Source organism: Pseudopipra pipra, chromosome 19, assembly GCF_036250125.1.
Source record: "Pseudopipra pipra isolate bDixPip1 chromosome 19, bDixPip1.hap1, whole genome shotgun sequence".
Lineage (NCBI taxonomy): Eukaryota > Metazoa > Chordata > Aves > Passeriformes > Pipridae > Pseudopipra > Pseudopipra pipra.
This window is the reverse complement of record NC_087567.1, coordinates 9442342-9465211: the sequence shown is the minus strand read 5'-3', so window position 1 is coordinate 9465211 and position 22870 is coordinate 9442342. Positions and strand designations below refer to the sequence as shown.

Here is a 22870-nt window from a genome sequence, read left to right as displayed (position 1 = left end):
GGAACATGGCTTATCTTACTAGTTAATCTCATGTGTTCACTAAGAAGTCACATTTAAATATATCCCTCAAGCCTGAACCGTATCAGGAGCTACAGCTGTAGGGCAAGAAAAAGCCTGTGTTTGAAATCACAGCACCATAAATGAAGCTTTCTCTGGTACAAAGCACACCTCAGATCCCAAAAGCTCAGTAACTATGCTGGGATTTGTCCTTGTTTCCTGGAAAGACAGCCACTGAATTCCCAGCACTGGAGAGGCTTTCCCTGGAAGCCTCATCTAAACTGTCCCTGGCACAGACTGTGCACACAGTGACCCTCTCCTGAAGAGCAGATTGTACACACTCCATGCAAAACTTCCTTCAGTTCCCTTGTTTCCATCGTAAATAAAGATTTCAAAACACGGAATGGAGACTCCTCCATTAAAATATTTTAATGTTGACCTTTCATTCCTGCCCAGACATCCAGGCAGGGCCCTGAATTACATGCAAATGTAGAGACCTCGGGCATCTTTGTGTTAGAAAAGCATTTCCACCAGATCTTAATTCATGTATGGCAAAAGGAAAAGAAACTATGGAATTGGACACACATCCAAAACAGTTATCCCTTTGCTTTGCCTATTACACACTCCTTAGATGACAGAGCAAAAAGCCCAGGATTCTGTCCTTAAACACCTTAACACTTGTCATTTGAAATAAATATTAGCAACGACCTGGTTGCAGCCTTCAGCATCCCTCTGCACACAGACAAGCAGTCTGGGAAAGGAAATATCAGCAACTGATGCTGGAGACACTTCATCCATCACCTTCCCATGGAATTCAATTGGCTGTTCCTGGGGTCACTGTGGTCAGGAGTTGGTTTAAAACAACAAGGCCCCAGATCACAGATTGGTTTGACAGTAACTCTGACTTTGCAAATAAGTCATGGCTTGTTCCCCTTGATCTTGAACAGCTTTACAGTGAAAGGACTGTCCTCCACCAGCTCAGTGTCCTGGGAAGCCTGTCAGCTGGAATTACCCACATGCTACGTGGAGATCATGGAACAGCTCCCGAAAACACCACGGCCTTGCTGCTCCTGAGCTGCTTCTCCTTGGCAGAGCAACATTCTCTGCTTCAAGAGACATCACAACGTGCCCAGTCTGCTGCTCCTGGCTGCAAGGACCTGGGTCATCTGCAAAGATCCCTTCCTGCTCTTTGGCATTTGCTATTTACAGTTTCCTTCTGTTAATGCTGCAAATGTTAATCTGCTATATGAAAATAAAGGCCAGGAATAGAAAACTGCTGTCTTCTCAGCTTCATCTTTTTCCCTTCTTTCTCCCTTCTCCTCTTCTTTTTGCTTAAATCCCAGTGCTACAATTCTGCTTCTTTGGTGTTTGTATTTCTCAAATTTTCACTAGAAATCACCATCCTGTATCCCACCCCCGGCCTGCTGCCAAGTGACACAGTGACCTATATTTAGCTCTCTTAAACCATAAATCAAAGTGCTGCCTTCTTTTTTGCATCTCTTCACACATCTTTCAATTTTCTGACATTTTTCTCAAACTGGAGTTATTTCAGGTTGGAACTGAGAGACACAGATCACTTTAATAAACAGAATACAACCCTAACAGTAACATGTAGCTTTTTTTCTTTTACTTGAAAACACAAATATAGCTACACTTCCTTTACATCTTTCAAAATTCGTGTCAACAGCAAATTACTGAGTTGCAAGCCTACACTTGGCCTCTTGCCTTTGACAATCCTTGTCAGACATTGCAAGGGAAGAAAAAAATACAAATCAACTTCTCAGACAGTCAGTTTTATTTACTGGATTAAGTACCAGGTGTATTCTTAAACAGAAACATTTCATTTCTCTACTGACCTTTTCCTACCTGTTTAATGTTTTCATCAATTGAAGAATTATTATAAAAACATAAACATGTTTTATAGAGGCAGAACTGCCAGTGCTGTCATTGGACACACACCAAACCAGAAATTCCCAGCATTTTGATAATATTTATCATATCCTGACACCTAGTAAGTAATCTTCCAATTATCTGCCTTATTTAGACCCTCTGAAGCTTTTGTCCACTCTTTATATTCATATATACGATGAACACAACATGCAGTATGAGACATTCATGAGCTGTTAACACAGATGCTGCTCTGCCCAGAAATGTGGAAAGAGATGGCATGAAACATTTCCACTATTGAAAAAAAGCCAAAAAGTTTTGCTACCTTACCTTCAGTTGAAGCAGCATCAATCATCACTCGTTGCATGAGGACCGGTTCTAACCCGAAGTCAAACACCACAGTTTGGCGAAAAGTCCCAAAGATTTCTGTGTTGAAGGCTATACTGACTTTGTATATGTAATGATCTATTCCATTCTGGACCATCTTTCCTCCTATCCATTCCTGACAGTTTTCTGGAACTTCTTGTGACACCTGGGTCGTGCTGTCTCCAGCAGATATTGCAACGATACTGAAGTGTGGCCGATGGGCATCATAAAGCAAGGCCACTCGATAGAGCATTCTTGCAGGCTAGAAAAGAAATGCAGGGGTTGAAAGGCTGAAATTATTTCAGGAATATCTTCCTTTGCAATCAAATAAAGAGAGCTTATAAGAACTTTCAACTTCTCAGGGCAGCTACAGGTCCTGCCTGATTTCCAGAAATACATAATCACCAGAGTTGCTGGGAAAAGAGAGAGAGAGAGAGGGGATGGTGCTGGGAAGTGTCTCTATTTTAAGAATGATGCAATTGAAATCTTAATTGCAAAAGGTTGTGAGTTGCATTCTAGTCATTACTGACTTAATTTCAGAAGATAAGTAGTCCTACCTTACATGTGAGAGCAAATGTCCATGTCTGATGAGACTTTTTGGTGGTGACAGTTACCGACAGCTCGGGGTTATGCTCTACTCTCACTCCTTCTACACATTCACTAAGCTAGATTAAAAGAAAAAGAAGATAACATTAAAGTTCTACAGGCAGCATCAAAATACAAACATTCAGGAAAAGGTAGTGTCTTTTCACAGAAAGTAGAAAGAATTATATTGTGCAGGATTGCTGCAAATCCTGTGCAGGAATTAATGTAAATATGTGCTAACTCAGAGACAAGCAAGTCAAATTTACTACATCATACTGTGTCAGTGAAGAATGTAACCATTTAAGGACAATTAACTGCAAGATTTGATTTTCAATACCCAACTTAATTGTAAATGTTTAAAGTAGAACAAGACTTCATTTGGAAAGAAGGATCTGTGATACAATGAGGTCCAGAAGAACCCAGATCTCACTGACATCACTGAGCCACCAGGAAGTACAATCAGGCTTTCTACTCATCAATGCATTTTGCAGGAAATCCACTTTTGCCAGATTCTGATCAACAATAGATGGACTGAAAACTCCTTGGGATCAGTGGTAAGCAGAACTGGTCAAATGCCATAAAAAACATCCTTTGGAATTCCAAAGAGCTGCTAAGTTTGATCATATCCATATCCCACACTCCTTGGTATTCAAAGTCTTTTGAACATTTGGGGGATTGGCTGGTCTGCATCCAAGTGCCTGCAGCTGCAGGCAAAGAAAAGGAGCCGTGCACAAGCAAGAACATTCTCCTCTGAGTCGTGAAAGCTTCATCATTCCCTGTTCTCCAGTTTAAAAAGTCCTGCCACATCATCAAGGAACAGGAACAATACCTGGGACTTGGCTGGAATAGTGAACATGCAAAATGAACCCACAAATCAGTCTAAGTCTCTGGGATCTCTGCAAGAAGACACAGGGCAGGATGGAAAGGGCAGCAAATCCCTGGGACAATTCCTCGGTGAGGAGCGATTGGAGCAGCTCTGATCACAAGGGCCAAACCCAGGCTCAGCTGCCAGCTTTAAACACGAGCACAGAGGGAAGGGGGGGGGGTTTCCTCACCACTTTCTCGGGAGATAACGAATTCATCCATTTCTCAATCAAGGTTTCCATGTAACTGCCCGAGCACTGTTTGTTTTCCTTCTGCTGCTTTAACCTGATCAAGCGGGAGGCGTAGCGCTTCTGCCACTCCGTCAGCTCTTCCTGGGAATGTGCTGAAGTACACTGGGCACCATACCTGCAGATCCCTTGCTCTAAAAATCTACAGAGAACAGGAAAAAAAAACCGTTATGCCTTGAAGTTTTTCGGTCCCCAATTGAAAAAAAAAAAAAGAAATTTATCAAAATTTATCGAAATCTAACTTGTAAAGTCAGAAGAATATTTTTTAAGCCTCCCTCATAGAACTAAAGGCAGTTTAGTCCATATGAACTAAAATATACGTAGAATTTTGTAAGAGAGGCAGCAGCTTCTCTTACTGCAAAGCCCAGAAAAGTATATCATATTTCTTAGAAATGTAAGGGGACAGAAGTCTTAAGAAATTTCCAGCCTTGAAGGAAAAAGAATCAAGTGTTTGTACAGCAATTAGCACAAGGAGATCACAGACCCCCCCTGAAATGATCTGGCACTGTATTAATATGCATAAACCCCCAGTTAATCAGGGGCAAAGGAAAATGTAGCTCAATTTCTTCCAGTGCTTACACTATGAGCTGATAAAAACTCATTCAGCAGCTTTTCCTGGAGCAACAGTGACATCACATGGTCCATTCTAATAAATACACCTACACAGAAATCATCTCTCCAGGAAAAGGTTTAATCCTCTTCTCTGGAAAGGGTGTATCAGTCTAAAAGGATTTTTAACCTTGCAGAATTTGTTAAACACATTTTTCATTTAGTGGCATGTGTTGATGCATGAAATTAATGATATTCCAAATGCCTTTATACAATTTAAGCATTCTTGTTCTCAGAACTTTTTGCAACTCTGGACAAAGGACTGTAGAACTTGGGGACTATTTTTGTAATTTAATTTTGTATTAAAATTATAAACCACAAGACAGGAGCCGCAACTTTATCATTCTTCAAAACTGAAGTACTTTAAAAACCAGTGGCAAAATGAAATAGGGGTGGAGGGTTTAGGTTCTGAAGGTACTAAGAAATACAGAATAAAATCAGGCCAGGAGGCTGTTCTGTTTTGTTTTGCCAAAGGAAACTACAAAAAGTTAATGCAAGCATCACATTTGTTATAAATAAAGCCAGGCAGGATGATTTCTGTGGGGATATTAAGCTAATAGAAACTCTGTAAACATAACTATACTTGAATTTCATGTGTATATCTATGAATATAGTTATAGTAAGAACCTCTCCCTACAGTGATGAGTTACTGTAAAAAAGAAAGGATGCACCAAGAGTACATTAATAGAGCAAGTCAGGGCTCCACATCACTGGTGAAGTCAAAAGGGGACCTGTGACTGAACAACCTTTCCACAGTACATGGGTTATGCAGTGTAACATGAATTAAAATGTGAACTTTGAGCTAAAAACCAAATAACTCCTGACTGTGACACGAAAACCTTGCAGCACAAGTACCTGGATATCCAGGCCACACTTGTATCATTGGTTATAATTTGATTTAGCATTCATTTTTTCTTTATGAGATCTATTTAAAGGTTTGCATGCCCAAACTGTAAATAAAATAAGCGTGATATATAACACCATGTTACTAAATGCCTTCTCAGGCTATGTTTCTTAATATATTTTAAATTCAAATATTTTTCTTGGCAGTCCAAGAAATACTTTTACTGTAAATTTTCCAATTCACCATCACATTAGAATGCTACAGTACAATTATGATTTTCATGGCTCAAACAGAATGCAAGCATAAAAAACTGCTGCTCTATTCCTATTAGTTACATAGCAGATTTAAAATCAATTGGGTTTCCTTTTCTTTATTTAATAGGAAAGCATATTACTTTAAAATTTGTCATCATTATACAAGTTTTCCAAGTTCTCATTGTTCATATTTTTAACAGACATCTTTTTTTCTCTCATTTTTACTGTCTTATTTAATATCTCCTGCAATTCCATAGCTTCATTATCTGGAATAAATATGCTGCACTCCTACTGCTTTATGGCACACAGGGGAAAAATAAACCAGAGCTTCAAAAATTCATATTCAGCACCTGGAACTGCCTCCTCAGAAGGAACTAAAATCTTTAGTCCATGATCAGAATGATCCTGTTCATAGGGATTTGCTGAGTAAGGCACATCCTGCTCACTGTAAGGGTTAATTAACAGTGTGCAGAAAGCTCATTACAGCTTTAGTGCAAAAAGGTTTCAGAGCAATGGCTGGAAACATGGTGAAGATGTTACTCAACAGAAGATCACCACAAAAATCGCAAATATCTGCTTTTTTAAAATTTGCTGAATGAGCACTGGACATGATAAGAGTCAACAAGAGTTGCCAAGATTTAGCATCTCTAGAAAATCTTGCCAAAAGCAGCTCCAATTCAGCGATTCAGTCTTGTCATCTAAAAAGCAGGTCAGTCCTGCTCGTGTTTGGAAAATAATTTATTTGCATTAGTTACATAAATGGCAGAATCAAGTGCATAATGATGGTTCTTCTCCATATATATTAATACAGTTTTATGTAAGCAATGACAATTAACACAAACTACAGGCAATATTGACCAGAGAGGACAAGGAGAAACTCCAGTATAAGCCAATCAATCTTCTCTGTGTATTTGAGTTTATGCAAAAGGGAAATAATGAGATCTGAGGAAAATTCTCTCTTTTTTTTTTTAATGTGAAGTAAAAGGCCATTTATCAACAAAGCCCATTTATCTGAAGGCAGCAGCCTGTCCACTGCCAAAGCACATCTCACTCCAGTCTGCTTACACTGCTGTCTGGGGAACTTCTCACACCTCAGAGATCATCCAAATTAGAAAAGGGAAGAAAGACAGCTGCTGACCTGTCACTAGAAAAAAGGTCCTCAAGCCACTGTATTATGAAAACTGAATAAACTGAAGTGCTTCTGGACAAACTGAAGTGCTTTGGGATGAACTGACCCTTCCAAAAATCTGTGAACGGATCGACTCCAGTTCTAACAAGTACCTTCATTTGCCTGACCTCTTAATCATTCTGTCAGCAGCTAAATAAGAGAGGAAGCATTATGATTGCCCTGGAGAATGTTAGCATAAAGCAAAGACTTTACCTTTTACACAGGGTATATTCCTCACTGCTGGTGACGCCCCGGGGAGGAGGGCGGAACTGCCAACCATCCCGGGACCCTGCGGGAGGAGAACGGGGTTACTCCTCTCATTCCCAAGTATTTCTCAGTCAGAGAATAACAGGGAACTGTACCTCTAAACACCAACCCAAAGTGCATCTGAACACAAGCAAAATTATCCCAATGCAAATTAATTTATAATCCCCAACGAACTCAACTAGAGCAGGTTTCGAACAGCACAGAAAGGAGCAGGCTCTGCTACAGCACTGATCAATAAACAAACTTCTGCCTCCAAATTCAGTGCTGACATAATTCCACTGAGATAATTCCACTTCAGCCCCTGGGGCTCATCACAGTTGTCAATCCCTTTTTTTTTGCTTTTTGCCTGCCATGCAGCACTGAGCATTCAGCAGGATCCAAGTCTTCCCACCCCAAAATGAAGGAGCTGTAAAGGTGAGTTACCTTCTTCTAAATCTTCTACATGATATCCTGATGGGACTTTACCAGCTGCCTACAGTTATAGAAAAAAAAAAGCCCACAGTTATAAAGGAACACAAAAAACAATTTCATCGACAAGAACTGCTGTCAAAATGGGGTTTAGAGCAACCAATAGAGAAATATTAATCAATCACAAGTCTGAAATCACTTCCAGTCACAAACCAGAGTTCACATTAACCCAACAGCTGAATTGCAGCCCCTGGTAACAGGAATTCTGATGATAACAGGAATTCTGATGATAACAGGAATTCTGATGATAACAGGAATTCTGATGATAACAGGAATTCTGATGATAACAGGAATTCTGATGATAACAGGAATTCTGATGATAACAGGAATTCTGATGATAACAGGAATTCTGATGATAACAGGAATTCTGATGATAACAGGAATTCTGATGATAACAGGAATTCTGATGATAACAGGAATTCTGATGATAACAGGAATTCTGATGATAACAGGAATTCTGATGATAACAGGAATTCTCACAGGAATGCCAAGTCCACTCATTGTTAGAGGAAAATTTTAGAGATTTTTACAAGACCAAATCCCACCCTGTGATCAGTTTAATGGGGACTGCAGGGAGTTTTTAAAAGGCCAAAAGTCTGAACTGCATTGATAGGTCTTTCAGACTTGAATCTACCTTAAAAATAATGCCCAAATCAATGACAAATTATAAGTAAAAAAAAAAAGGGGGGGGCAATTTCATCAATAGACAATTTGACCTCTTGTAAAAAAAAAAAAAAGGTATTTATGTGGTTAAACCATTTCTTAAGTCATGTTTATTACTTCACAACAATTTCTGACAGAGAAAAATAGAATAAATAAATAAATAATGCAGATCTAAATGCTTTAAATTCTTGCTACTTCGAGAGACTCAACAACCTATTAGCATCATTCTCTATTTTCTCACACATCCTGCAAGACTGTGATGGAAAAAGCTCCTGAAGAGATGGGTGGGTAAGGACTGACAGAGCAGTGGAAACAAGACTTTGAACTGGTGTGTTCCCAGTGAGCCCAGATCTCCTGGGACACATGAGAACCAGCCTTTCAGTTGGCTCAGGTACTGCTCATCATCCCCCCAATAATATGCTCATTATTACCTCTGTTTCAGCAAGAAGTGTTTTCAGTCGTGTCAGATCTTTAGTTACCATCCCGTTCTGGGGGGAGAAAGAGCATTAATTCATTAATTAATTCATCATTTATAACATATTCCATAAAACCTTCACGTGCACTAAACCACGGAAGCCAAGTTCACTTTTCCCCACAACACCAGGAGAAGGGGAAGGAGGAAAACTGAGTTTGACTTACAATGCCAATTTTAAAAGACATATTACATAACACTGAGCAAACATTATGGTGAAAAAGGGAATTCTAAGTGGCCAAAACCAGCACTAGACCTACAGCAAGTATCAATACAGGACAATGCAGGAAAGCACCATATTTAGAACAACTTTTGGGAAAAAAATAAACACTATGGTTACTAAAATACTTCAGGATCTAAAGAATTAATATGACAATCCTTCACTGCTGTTGCAGTGATGGATTCATATCTTAAGGATTTATGTCTTCAGATCTCAAGGATTTACTTCACAGATTACTGATTTCTACAGTTCCATAACTCTTCCTGCTCTGATGTAGACTGTAATTTTTGGAGTTTTCACTAAAAAGCAAAGATTAGCCATTAACTAACTGCATAGTCAAGTACATCTGAAGTAAAAATCTTTCAGAATTGAATTTATCTGAAATACACAGCTAAGTGTAACTATTTCACACTCATGGAAGTCAAAACTTTGATTAAAGGAACCCAGACCTGTGGGGTTTATTTCAATAATCTCTTGCAGAAATTTAATTAAGTGCTACTACATTTATTAGACTTCTCCAAGTTTTGACTGTGCTACTGAGCAGCAGAAATGACTCTTTGCTGAAAACTTCCACACTTAACAATTCTCACACTCAGGCTTTTTTTCAAAATGATTTTTCACTTCTCTAGCAGAAAGCTGAAAATTGAACCTGTTGAGTTTAGATGTATTAGAGCATAAAAATGTTACCAAGAATCATTCTCTTAAGTCACTGGAGAGGGCACTGGATGGATTCCAACCCTTCAATAAATTGATTCCAAAACTTAGTTTCATTTCTTCTCTCAGACAATGGCACAACTCAGTAAATCAGCTGCTGACTTTAATATTCCTACCAAAAACAACTGTGTCTAACAACCTAAAGCTTGTAAAAACCTCTCAAACTCTGCTTTGGGATGACACTCTGGAATTCTATACAAAGCTACCTTTATTTGCACAACAACAGCTCCAAACAAGGGCACTGTACATTCCCTGCAATAAGGCTATTTTACTGATTTTTCCTGAAGGCAAGTTTCCTCCAACCTCACCAGGAATTTTTCAATGAAGCGTTTTTTTCATTGGAAAACACCAGCTAAACAAAGAAAAAACCCTTTTCTTTATGTAAAAATAGCCAGTGGCCAGAGGGGGAGGGAATTCAGGATATACACCAGACAGACAAACAGAACTCCAAAAAACAACCTACTAATTCAGTTAAGCACCAAGAGACTGCAGACATGATCCAGCTTAAGGTAATAGGTTCTCCTACAACAGTTTCTAATGTCACTCCCACCTTCCTGTGGGTCTGACCAGAGCTGCTCCTGCCTCTGCTCTCACCACGTTTCTGGGTTTAGCATGACCAGCAGTTCATGGGGATGAACTGCCTATTTAATCCAGATCACAGAAATAAAAAGAACTCTATTCTTTAGAGACTTACATGTGTCCCTAATTTTTCCCATATGAGTCAGAACAGTTACTTACATGGATGGGGTTAAAAGCATCTTTACAAGTTTTAACAGTTCAAGGGTAAAGTAGAAGCTTTGAACTCAAACTTTTATCTTCGCCTTGAAATGCAAAGCTTTTTTTCTTCCTGAAAAGCTTTTAACGTCTCACAACTTATCATGGGCCAGTTATTTAAAAGTCCAATCAGCATTTTTCCTGCTTTAATGGCTAAAATTCCTGAAGTCCTACAACATGGGATCAGGTGCAACTCAGAAAAAGTCCATCGCACAAATATGCAACTTATTTTGCATTCCCTGGGGATTCAGGGCCAACAATGAAAAAACTTTTCAAAACCCTACCAACTCTGAAACCCTGGTAATGCAACAACCTGGCATCCTGCTGACATATGTGTGCCCACATATTTGTCTTTTTTTCCTACAAATCATTTTTTGTTGCAGCACGTTCGGAAGTTCGTTATTAAACACGTCTTTTAAAAAAGGGAATACAAAACTGGTTTTTTAAATTATGTAGACCACAGAAAAAACCCACTTACCAGTGATTCCCCCATCAGTGATTTGGAAAGAACATTAGACACAATTTGCAGCTTCCCTTTGAGGTGCATGCAGCAGAGCACTGCACGGAAAGGTCCATCGCCCTTGGCCAGCCCCTCTCCCAGCACTGCAACACAAATCAGTGACCATCAGCTTCATCACACACAAAGTCAAATATATAGTTTTCCTTCACCTTTAACAGGAAAATAAAGTCTGAAGCTTGGGTTGAATCCATGGAAAGACAACTGCTGGATGTAAATTAAGTATTACTTGCTCTTGTCTAATGGTAACTTGAAACTTGTCTCCCACCGTCTAAGAAATGTTGTACGTGAGCTCAAAAAAGGTTGTCATGTTTACATGCTAAAATAGACATATGTTAAATATGGGAAGGGTAAATTCAAATATCTGACACAGACACAAAGGACCTCCTCTTACAGAGAGGGTGAAAAAGAAATAGCAACCAACAACCTCTAAATAACACAAACATGCTCAGGAAGATCCATTCATGCTCACAAAAAACATGCCCTGGCGTTTCCAAAAATAGCCAACCTCCTCGTGGGCAATTCCTGCTCCTTTAAAAGGGCTTTTATTCACTTGTGCTGTGAAATGCAGGATATAGGAAGGATTCTGTGAGACCAGAAGTGTACAGGCTCCATGTAACAGAAAACTTTCCTAATGCTTCCTAGCACTGGGTCACACACAGACACTTTCCTTGACACTTCCAAGAGGGACAGGATTTATTTCACAGCACAGACGTGCTTCAGACAAGCAGGAACAACACTTAATCACATATATTACCTGTCCAGAAAATGAAATGCCAGGGTGCTAAAAAGCTGGCAAGCTAAGCATGTGAATTGAAAAGAAAGCTGGACAGTTGTTTAAAATTAGGGAATTATAAAATAACTCTTATTGCAGGCAACATCAACATCTGTGTTTATGCTGCTACTCATGCAGATGCAAACAGCCCCTCTTAGTGCTAAGAGGAATTTTACATTCACCACAACTTCAGGATTACATCTTAGAATAATAAATCAGAACTCCTCACTCCACAGACGTTCACATCAGTAACAGAAATCGCAGGGAAGACTCAGAAAAAACCAATCCCACGGAACATTTACATAAAAACAACTCGACATCTCTTCAAACTGCAATGGTAACTAAACCCTGCTTCTAAAGTGCCTCCAAGATTAGTCTGAATTCACCACTCTGACAGTACTGACCACATTTCCAAAAATAGAACTGAACTTCCCAAATCAGAAGCAGCAGAGCCAGAAATAGCTCCAACGTGGTTGACAGTTTGCTATTTTCATCTTAAAGATTAGATCTCCAATTATGAGATTTCATATCATTAACTGCATAACACCACCCAGCTAAAACATACAGTTGCACATGAAAAGTTGCAACCTGTTAACCAGGGTCTTTTGGTAAAGATTTGTGGAATGATTTAAGAGATTGTAAGTTATCCTCATTCTCAGCACACTACAAAGAACATGTATTTCTCCAGCTATTCCAAATGTACTGATCATTCAGGTTCAAATAAAACTGTCATAGCTGTGCAACACATCAAGTCTTGTAATAAGACTGAAAAGCAGCTTAAATAAAGCTTTGCCTATTATAAAAAAACCTGTGCATATCAGGCAGTCCATGCTAAGGTTGTTTCTTCCCAGGGATATTTCAAACATAAGATCTTTTGGGATCATAAATGCAGGTAGTCTAAATGTCAGATGCTGGGCTACAATTGATCATGAAGAACCACAACCAAATCATTCATTCATATATTCATAAAAACATGGTGTGAATGTGTACATATATGTATATATATATATATATAAACACATACACGACATTTTTATATAGATACACAAATATGGCATTAATATGAAAATTGTCCCCAGTTTTAGATCTGGAAAAAAATACCTACAGAAGATGCTGGTGTGATTAAACTGGGTGCTATTTCTTTGTCATTAATATACATTTAAAAGCTGTTTTTTCCACTTAATTAAAAAAAAAAAAAGTAGAGATCAGTGGTCCTGTTCCACCCACTCCTCTGCCCGTCCAGTGAGAGATGACAGCAGTTACCACGACAGTTCCTCTGAGATCCTGACAACTGCCACACATGCCAAGAAAAAGTCCCACAGCTGAATGTCACCCCTGTGACAAACCCATCAAAGCTCATCAATGAGAACACTATTCATTAAACAGCATTTCCCTCCTACCTCCTTCAACCATCATTCAGCTTTCCATATGTCTTTTATTTGCCACCATGAAAGACAACATTGAGGTTAGTCAGAATATTAAACCCTTATATATCGACACTTGAAGCTTTAAAAAAAAAATCTCAGGCTATTTTAAGAATGGTACTGATTAAGTGATGTTCAGCCCTTTTTAATCTGTTAAACTTTAATTTTATACCTACAGAAAGCAAGTTTATTTTTCTCAGTTGAGTTTTATGGACCTTCACGAGCAGGCTGCAGAGCCCCACAAATTCCCAAAACTATGACTTGACTATCAATGAAGACAAATACATTAAAAAAAACCCCACAACAATATGAAAACCACAAAGCCAGAAAGGAACAATTTAAAGATTATCATTGCTAGCACATGAATGTCAGAACAGTGGATCACAGTCTCTGTAACCAAACTGTGATCTGAAAAAATTTCCTTTAACGTTCAAGAGTAGTTAAAGAACTAAAAACTAAAAGGTGGGATCTACCCACCTTTTCTTTCCAAATCTAACTGACAAACTCTGTTCCAGTGCTTTCCAAACTCAGCAAGGAGTTCTCAGTGAATTCTGAATCACTTGCATTATACATGAACAACACAGATTAGGAAGGAGGGTTAATTCCTTTCAAAATACCCCAACTGAACAAGGCAGTGAAATAGGAAAGGCTTGACTTCAATGTGACATGTGCACATTTGGAAGCTTTAACAAACAGGAATAAATGTAAGTACATCATCTTGATTTTCTCTGAATCAAATCCCAAATGCAAACCAAGATATCCACCCCGTCCCTTGGAAGAAAGGCAGAACAATCAGCTGCTTTTATCCTCACAAGAATCCTGACACTATCAGCTCATCCTACATTTGGGTACTAAAATATCTATTAGCCCAAACAGCACCATGTATTTGAGTTCTGGCACTTGGAAGAAGAGTTACAAAATAGTGAGATCTCTCTTTAAGGGAAAAAAAAAATTAATAAAGCAGTTACATAATTTTAACTAGGAAAAAAACCACTGTTAGCAAACTAACAAATCTGGGCATCAGTTTTAAAAATTCAGACAACTGACTGCAATTCAAACACTAGGTAATAAAAAAGGAAATAAGCATACCATGCCTACAGTCTTCATCTGCTTGCCCATACTTTTTCTGAAAGGTAAAACATGAAAAGTTTAAAAATAGCATTATTCCAGTTAGCATAAACATCTACATGCTTGAATTACAAGTTTCTTCAAACTTTCTAGAAACCATTACCTTGTCTTTTCCTGGGTGGAACATGTAAAGAACATAAGTCACATGTCAATTATAATATAATTCATTCTTAGAATGCTGACTTTTTCTCAAATTCTCAGCAAAAGGACATTTTAAAAGAGGAACATGAATGGGCAAAGGTGTGTGTTTTATATGTTTGCAGGTGGCTCACAACACTTAGGAAAAAACACAAAACTTGACTTTCTAGCCACTGTTTGTTTTTTTAAAACTTGCACTAATATGGTTCTGTTTAATTTTTTTAAGGTATGTATGTTATTTTACTCTGTCTTAGTGGTGATTTTAAAGATTATTTCATTTAGTAAAACAAGAAGGAAAATTTGGATTGTTTTCCTCTTTTTCTTTTAAGCCTGTACATATCTATATAATTCATGTCTTCAGTAGGAAGGTTTTGAATACAAGTATTTTTCCAAAGTCCCTGCAATAATATCATTATGATGAACATCCAGATAGGAGCTTCACAGGATTTTCAAAGAGTGAGATCAGAAATGCATTGAATACTCTAAAGCACCAACCTGCATATTGGCTTATGTGAATAATTTTGAGAAGTCAACCCTGTAGTAACACAACTTCCATTATGAAAATCAACTTTAGTTATTTCTGAATCTCTTCCCTGAGGAGCCATAAAAAAGGTGGCCTCTTAATTTAAGGGATTCCCCAAATCTTGTTTTGCACACTCAACAGTCCAATTCAACTATTTATTTAAAGAATGATTAAAAACACTCCCTCATCACACGGGCAAGATTCATCTTAAAGTTGCCCAGGAAGATTTTAGGACTTGGCCAAACTTCTTCCACCTGGGCTGAAACTGCTCCCACTCAGTATGTGAAGATTTGGGGTGGACAAGGCCCCTGTAAATCTGCAATAACATTTCCAGACAGGTAAGAAAAAGCAGGTTGTAGGTTTATTCTTAAGCACTGTAAAGTCCTTTCCTTTAAGAAATTGTAGCTCTGATGCTTTAAAGGAAGGACATGAATTTGGCAACGGGAAAACCTGTAATTCAGGGTTATGCCTCTTCTTGCCTTGCATTTACAAACCTTTCCAACACCCCAGTTTTCACATTTCCACTAAAAATCTGCCAGAATCTAAAAGTTCCATGTTTCACCAGCTATGCTCTAGCCTAGCACTGCAAAGCAAGTAGAGGATCAAGAATTAAAAGACTAATGTTAGACCTATGCAAATGTTGCTAAATTGGGTATGAAGCACCAGCTACCTGGATTTTGGCGTTTCTTAGCTTTGTTTTTTAAGTGTTTATACTTGCAGAAAGTTTGATTTCATGCTCTTTAAAGATTAGGTAATTTGGTATGTAATTCAGAACAGCATACAAACATAATACCCTAAGCCCCAGATATTTTTTAAAAAATGTTTAAAGTCTTTTTTTTCATTTGTGATTGAGACCCGAACTGATATTTTTCATCACTTGTTTAGAGAACTGTGATTGAGACCCAAACTAAGCGGTTTAAAGTCTTTTTTTTCATTTGTGATTGAGACCCAAACTGGTATTTTTCTTCACTTGTTTAGAGAACTGTGATTGGAACCAAACTAAGTGGTTCCAATCCTGAAAAATAAACAGATCAGGGGAAACTACAAGAGAGAAGCCTCATATGTGCTTTAGCAAGAGGGTTTCTGTGGCAAACCACCACGCCAATCACAGGAAAACTTGGAATTTTATTCAAATCTCAATGATGTGTCTGATTGTTCTTCCCAGTTCACTAGATACTATGAAAGAGTCACACTCACAAGTTGTAAAAAGGAAGCAATTCTATACAGCAGAGTCTCGATTTTGATGCGGTCGATTTGTGCCTGGCAGGGCTCCGGGAGGTGAGCTGGGGGGAACTGGCTGAGGGCAAGGAGAGCCTCTGTGCAATGCTTCACTGCCACTTCATAATCCTGCTGCTTAAGGGATTCACATGCTTGTTCACATGACTTCTCTGGTCTTCTGTCTGCCATGACTCAGGGACAGAACTCCTAGAGCGGGGCAGAGGGGATGATAAAACGTTGGTTAGCTGGGTGATGGCACCGACGACTTGCCAACCAACTGCCACTCCCGCCTCCAGGTGCCATGGATCACATCCCCCTCGTGCTGTGCCACTCACATCTCCTATCCCAAGCTCCTCACTAACTCATCTCTTCCCAGCCTTTCCTCCTTTGCTCCCAGCTCTCGGTTTTGATTCTAATTCCAGGAGGTATTTAAGCCCACGGCTGATTTTAAGGATGTAAGTAATGGTTTCAAATGTTCGAGTCAGCGTGGATTTAAGCACTCAGAGGCTTTTGGGTCTTGAATGGCAACATGAGCTTTGCTTAGGAAGGAACACAACTCATCCCCCCACCTGCTCTGTCTCCAAGCTATGTACTCCACAACACTTTTCCAGACTTCTACACTCAGGAGAAGGAGCCACTTTCCCTGGGTGAAGCACAGTGGAGATGGACAAGGAGGAATGAGAAGCACCGAGAGATCAACAGCAAAGCAACCACTTGTCTCTTCCTTTGGTTGGTTTATTTACATCTTAGGAAATCTAGATACCCCTGGCACACCAACACAACTTCTTAAATCATTTTAAAGCAAATATTTGAGGGGGGATTGAGACAGTTATAATAAAAATCTGTATACGGACAGATATATCTGCCAATAAACTGAGACAAATGGTTACCCACATCTGAACCACCAGGAGACAAGCAAAGCACTTCTATAATCCCTATCCACATTCTCCCTTCATTAACATAATATTTAAATACAGGAGACACGTCCCTAGAGACACTGTACTTTAAAGCTGACTTCATAAAAATGTGTTAACTGAAAGAAGAAAAAATGTAAGAGTTCTCACTTTTGCTTTAGTAAGCAGCATACTGTCAATGTTTGTGATTACAGATCTACTACTACAATTGGTTCATATAACTCTTTCAGTCCACTTCAAAAATTCACTTCTAAAAGCTTCCTTTATACCTGATATTTTCAGATTTGCAACCAAAGGTGAAGCAATTTCAAGAATTTAATCTGGAAGTCAAATAAATGCACTTTCCTCATATGAAAAATAATCCACTATCCCACTTTTCCCATTAACACAGGCTAACACACAGGAGAAACATAAACAAGATTTTTCATATACTATACAACATACTGTTCTATGTGTTGCCTTTCAGTCTTAAAATTTCATTCAGTATCAAAATAATAACATAAAGGAATATTGATTTTTCAAGACAATTTTGACTTCAACCACCTTCCCTTTTACAACACTAATATAAAAATTTATGTACAACAATATCTTCCCAAAAATGAAGAAACACAAGCAGGAATATTTTGCAGTTATCCCAGTACAAAGCTGTGCCATGTGCTTCTTTCTTAATAACAGCCTTGCAAAATATTACCTCATTCATCCACAAATTTCTTTTTCTGCTAAAAATAAGTCCCCACTTTCAACCAAAATAGGAATAGGCAAGTAGGTTTTGCATTTCCATACATGTGAGTAAATCCATTCATTAGGTAATTCTGTTACAGATTCAGCTGCATCACTTGAGCATGTATTTTCAATTATATAAATGTTAGGTATTCTTAAGCTGTGTATGCAAGGATCCTTTGTACATACAACTAAAAATTACACTGGCTTCCACTTCACTAACATTTTAGGCCACAGTATATTTTACAAATCTGGGATTTGCTTCCACAGTAATACAACAGTTAATTGATGTTTTTCTCATGTACATTCTGTTTTCCTCCTGAGGGACTGAAAACAGAGGACTCCATGAACTCTGCTGTAATTTTGATTTCCTCACTTCCTGGCTGACATATAACCAAAATTCCTTTGACCAAAAGCCTGAGCAGAGCTTCTGTGTGTTTATTCCCAAAGAACTGATTAAACCCAGATCCCATCCTGACTGACCTGGCCAGCCCCACTGACAGGCACTGGAAAGCCCTTCTTCTCCAACACGTCCAAGACAAAGATGGGACTTCCCAACTGCCTTATCCTGGCAAAAACTGAGCTCATCTGTTTGAGAAGAAGCTCATTTTACAGTGGCCACACAATTTCTTTGGGCAATTTGAAGACTTCAGAGGACATAACCGACCCTAATTAAAAACCTGGGGATGAGGATGAGCAGCAGGACCAGGCTGTTCAGAGAACTGGCCAATCTGAGTCACCCTAATGGTGTTTCAGAGTGGCAAAAACCCACCCAAGTCACAGTGCACGGGGCACAGTGACAGTTTAGGAGCCACTGAAGTGTAATTTGTTTTTAAAAAAATATCAAATCATAAGAAAGAAACCCAGTATGTGGACAACAGATGGAAAATGATGCATTCAGGCTCTCAGATTTCATTTCAATCCCATTTAGAGCCACACATGCAGACTCAAACATCAACATTTCAGGGGATATTTGTGCCATCTCCCTCAGACTCCAATACAGGTGCTCAGGTGTTCAAAAAACAGTACATGTGGCACTTCACAGTATGATTTAGTTGGCAGGGTGGTATCCAGCCAAAGGTTGGGCTCAATGATCTTGGAGGTCTTTCCCAAACTTCCAAGTATTCATAGAATCATTAACAGCCAAGGGATGGAGGCATTTTTTCAAAAGAAATTTGCTTTCAGTTCTGTATCTCCAAAAATTTCAGATGTAATACTGGAATTTCTAAATTCACTCTCAGAGTAGAATTTATTACAGATTAGAATTGAGAGCTGAAGTATCACAAGGTCTGCACTATATTCCCAACTCTTTGCAAAACTGAGCAAATTATTTCTGCACTTCACTTCTGCTTGTAAAATTGAAATTAAAATAATAAACATGTAACAGAACAGATGTCAGGAGTATTCATTTTCTCAATGTGGTCCAGAGAACCACATTCCAGAAGAGTTCTAAATTTAAATTTGAGAAACAAACAATTTATTCTAATAGCAAACTGTAATACAACTGCAAAATATTGAAGAAACAGTAAACAGGCATATTCCCACTATCTAAAGTTGCACAACTAAAATAGGTGGACAAATCTAAGAAAACATATATCTAAATACATCATCTGGCATCATACTTTATACCTCCAAAAAACTCCTGCCATTAAGTAGAAGAAAACTTACTGATCTTGCATTTCTTTGAAGGCCAAGTTGTGCTCAGCTTCTCTTCCCCAAAACACCATTTCAAATATCTGGTTCGTTCCAACTGCTGTAACTTAAACCTCAGTAGTTTTTTCAACTGTGAGAGATTTATTTTTTTTCCCCTACAATTAATGATTTTCAGGCTCAATATTCCTAACGAGCGTTTCACCTTCTTGCCAAGGGGATTTTGTAAGCAAACATGAAAAGAGCAACTAAAATCTGATCTCCAAATAAAACTGCACATTTCCCCTCTAGAGCTGGGAAAGGCAGAAGAGGCAGCTTGAGGAGGAAGAGTGATAAACAACGTGATCTCCAGTCATTTATTCCCAAGTAAACACTCCCCCTGCTTGGTGCACAGGAGGCTTTGAAGAACTACTCCAGTCTGATGAGTCCAACTTCAAATTAAAAATCAATGTAGGAGGAGAGAACATCATGAACTAAAATTCTAGTGTTTCATGGCAGTTTAACTCATGACTGTGCACTTCCAAGCCTCCCAGCTCACTGATGTGTCTGATGGAATCAAAGGGTCCATACACCAAGATAATGATAAGTTGAAGCATGTGACGGTTCCCAAAAAAATTTCAAGCAGATGCTTTTTCAAATCACTGTAAAGCATCAAGCCAGATAACTCTCGCTGTACTTCATAAACAAACAGATTAGAGGGCACAATGCTGTTCCTATTAATGTTACTGGCAAAATTCCCAATGTCTGCCAAGACAGAAGGATCAGATCCAAGGTCTCGCATGCCAAGCTGACAAACAGTAGACAAGTCGGTAAATATTTGCATATTTTAACCAAACATTAACATCTCTTGTAAAGATTTATGCTAAAGCAATGATGTTCAACTTGCAGTCCTACAGTGAGACTGGGAGGAATTTACTGTCAATTGAATTGGCTTCAAGAGCCACATCCTGGGAATCGCAAAGGGAGGCAAATGAACGAGCCCCATTGCCATGGGGAACACGCAGGGGAAGAGCGTCTCCAGCTGCCTCCCATTACAACCCACAGCCCTTCCAACAGCTCTGCTGGGAGAGAGAAGCACCAAACAGCCCTTGCCAAAGCCACTCAGCTGCATCCTCCTGTTCCCAGGCTGCTGTCCTGCGGGAAAGGAGAGCAGGCGATGGCTTTGCCCTTCCACTGCCCATCGGGGTCAGGCTGGCACGGGCCCAGAGAGAGCAGGACAGGAATTCCACTCAGCCCTCCCCTCTCCACGCAAATGCATCCACTGTGTTTCCCAAGCCTCCGGGATTTTTCAGCCCTGCTCTGGAAAGGCCGGCCACCGAACCGGGCAGGCGTTTTAAACATGTCATAAATTCAGGCAGTCCTCAAGAACAGACAGCTGGTTTATCAGAACTGCCCAGCAATTCCTTTTAAGAGCAAGAAGAGACCCACTAGATTTATTTACGAGGCTGGTTGCTCTGTCCTCCCTCAGTAACTTCTGAACTTCAAGTCAATTGGAACTGAATTTCCCAGAAGTCTGAAGGGTCTCGAGGATGCTTCAGGTTTCGTGAAAAATGTGTAACAAGACAGATAACAGACCCAGGGAAAGGTTAAGTTATAATTCAGCCTCTTATGGATACCCAGACATCAGTTAGCCCATCAATTACTGCCATGTGCTGCCATTTACCTTTGCTGGAGCAAAGGAGCACCAGGGAAAGAAAAGGCCTTATTTATTTTTCTTGCCATAAACTGCATCCATCACCTTCACTGCTCAAGGATCCATCCAGGTTTCCCTAAAGCAGACTTTCCAAACTTTTTAGACTGCAGACATGAGCAATACACAACACATTGCTTTCTGGAAGTCGCTACTGGTAAACTGAGATTTAAACAATTCACACCTGAAGGCCTCAAAATTCTGTTATTTCTGTAACCTAGAAATATAACATTTGGGAAATCATAAAGTTGGTATGGCTACAATCCCTGTGACTGAAGAGTTCCCCTCTCACTCAAAATTATCAGGAAAAGACTGACAAGATACTTTAGTTTACACAGGCATGGGAAGATCTGGGTTTGTTTAATAATCTGAATTAATGTATTAAGTATACTATACAATCAAAACACTGGCTACTGTGAACATGCCAATGTTATAGTTAATCATGATGGATCACTGGGAATTCAACTATCAAGACTCTGCAAACAAACTGCATTTGTCAGTCCACACACTAAAATAGGGAATAATACATCTGTCCACTCTTAAATCATATTATAGAGTTGCTCTGGCACCTCTTGTGACCCCATCTTAAGGCAGGCTTGCATCTCTACATGTTAATTGTTTTTGTACTACTACAAAATACCACTCAAGCACCTTTAGATGACTAAAATAAAATTAAATACCTATTTATTTTCCTTACCTATTGTGATAAGATAAAATAAAAACCAAGCTTTGCCTTAAGATAAAAAATAATACCAGAACCCAAACCCATTTCATTCAAGCCTCCAGGAAGGAATAAAATAGAGCTGCACAAAATACAGAAGCGACTTACAGACACACAGAGGAAAAAAAAAATGCACTTTCCTGGTGTCATGACATATAGATCATAAATAATCCCACTCTCAGAAATCATTTAATGAGAGTAGGTAATGACAGTGCACTATAGCAGTGTGAATGATGTAACAGAGAGAAAGGATGGTGCATCTCCCATGCACAGGGTGAAGAAAAGGAGGGTAGGAAAGGTGCTTTTGCCTGGTTTTTTTAAGAAAAATGTAAGAGCAGAGAACTTGTGCACTCCTTTATTGCAATTATGGCTGAAGTCTGTAATAGCAGTTAGAGTTCTCAGAAATGCACTGCACACCTTGCAGAACAAATACAAAAGCCTCCACCCTTGAGAAAGGACAATCTAATCAGTTTTCTGAAATAACTGAATTACTTTAGCTAATGTTGTACAACTCCAGGCAAAATGACCCTACTTTAAATTCCAAAAATGATGTTAAATCTGAACTGGAGCATGCAGAATGAGGAAAGCATATTTCAAGGTTTTATTCCACAGCAAGAACTTCTGCTACATGGCCTCTAAGGAACAGGATATGCTTGATTCTGGGGAGGGAAAAAAGGGAATGAAGAGGTTCATGATGCCCCTGACTGTTAAGATTATCCTTCCACGTTGAAAAATCAATGAGAGCACCATAAATTAGGAGGACAAGAGATCTCTGGCCACATAAACAGAGCCTTGAGTCTAATCCTGTAAACTTAAGGTATGGAATAAACAAATCCACATTTACTGTAAGAAGAACAAGTGCCTGTGGGTGGTTTATCATCCACATAAGGACAGTAACAAAAATACAGAGGCAGTCAAGATTAAGAGCAAATGCCTTCTGCATCTGGATCCTCTGTGAGCTTCAAATCTCTTTACATACATCACAAACAGTAACAAGGTTTTTGCATGCTAGTTATGATTTCAGTACAGACTACTAAGGGATTATTAACACT

General features: G+C 39.0%; 1 protein-coding gene across 3 annotated transcripts in view; it reads right to left on the bottom strand.

Moving 5' to 3' along the window:
- The window catches only part of HELZ (helicase with zinc finger), an 83411-nt gene that overhangs the window by 50808 nt on the left and 9733 nt on the right, over positions 1-22870 (bottom strand). For 2 of the 3 annotated variants that reach the window (XM_064676433.1, XM_064676434.1), the window contains exons 2-10: positions 16103-16330; positions 14206-14242; positions 10879-11003; positions 8652-8708; positions 7513-7561; positions 7036-7111; positions 3891-4089; positions 2808-2915; positions 2215-2512 (exon numbers count right to left, since the gene is read on the bottom strand). In XM_064676433.1, the coding sequence (XP_064532503.1) occupies positions 2215-2512; positions 2808-2915; positions 3891-4089; positions 7036-7111; positions 7513-7561; positions 8652-8708; positions 10879-11003; positions 14206-14242; positions 16103-16312 (1159 nt within the window). In that variant the 5' untranslated portion in view covers positions 16313-16330. The remainder of the gene's footprint in view (positions 1-2214; positions 2513-2807; positions 2916-3890; positions 4090-7035; positions 7112-7512; positions 7562-8651; positions 8709-10878; positions 11004-14205; positions 14243-16102; positions 16331-22870) is intronic. The other variant, XM_064676435.1, reaches the window with a different exon arrangement.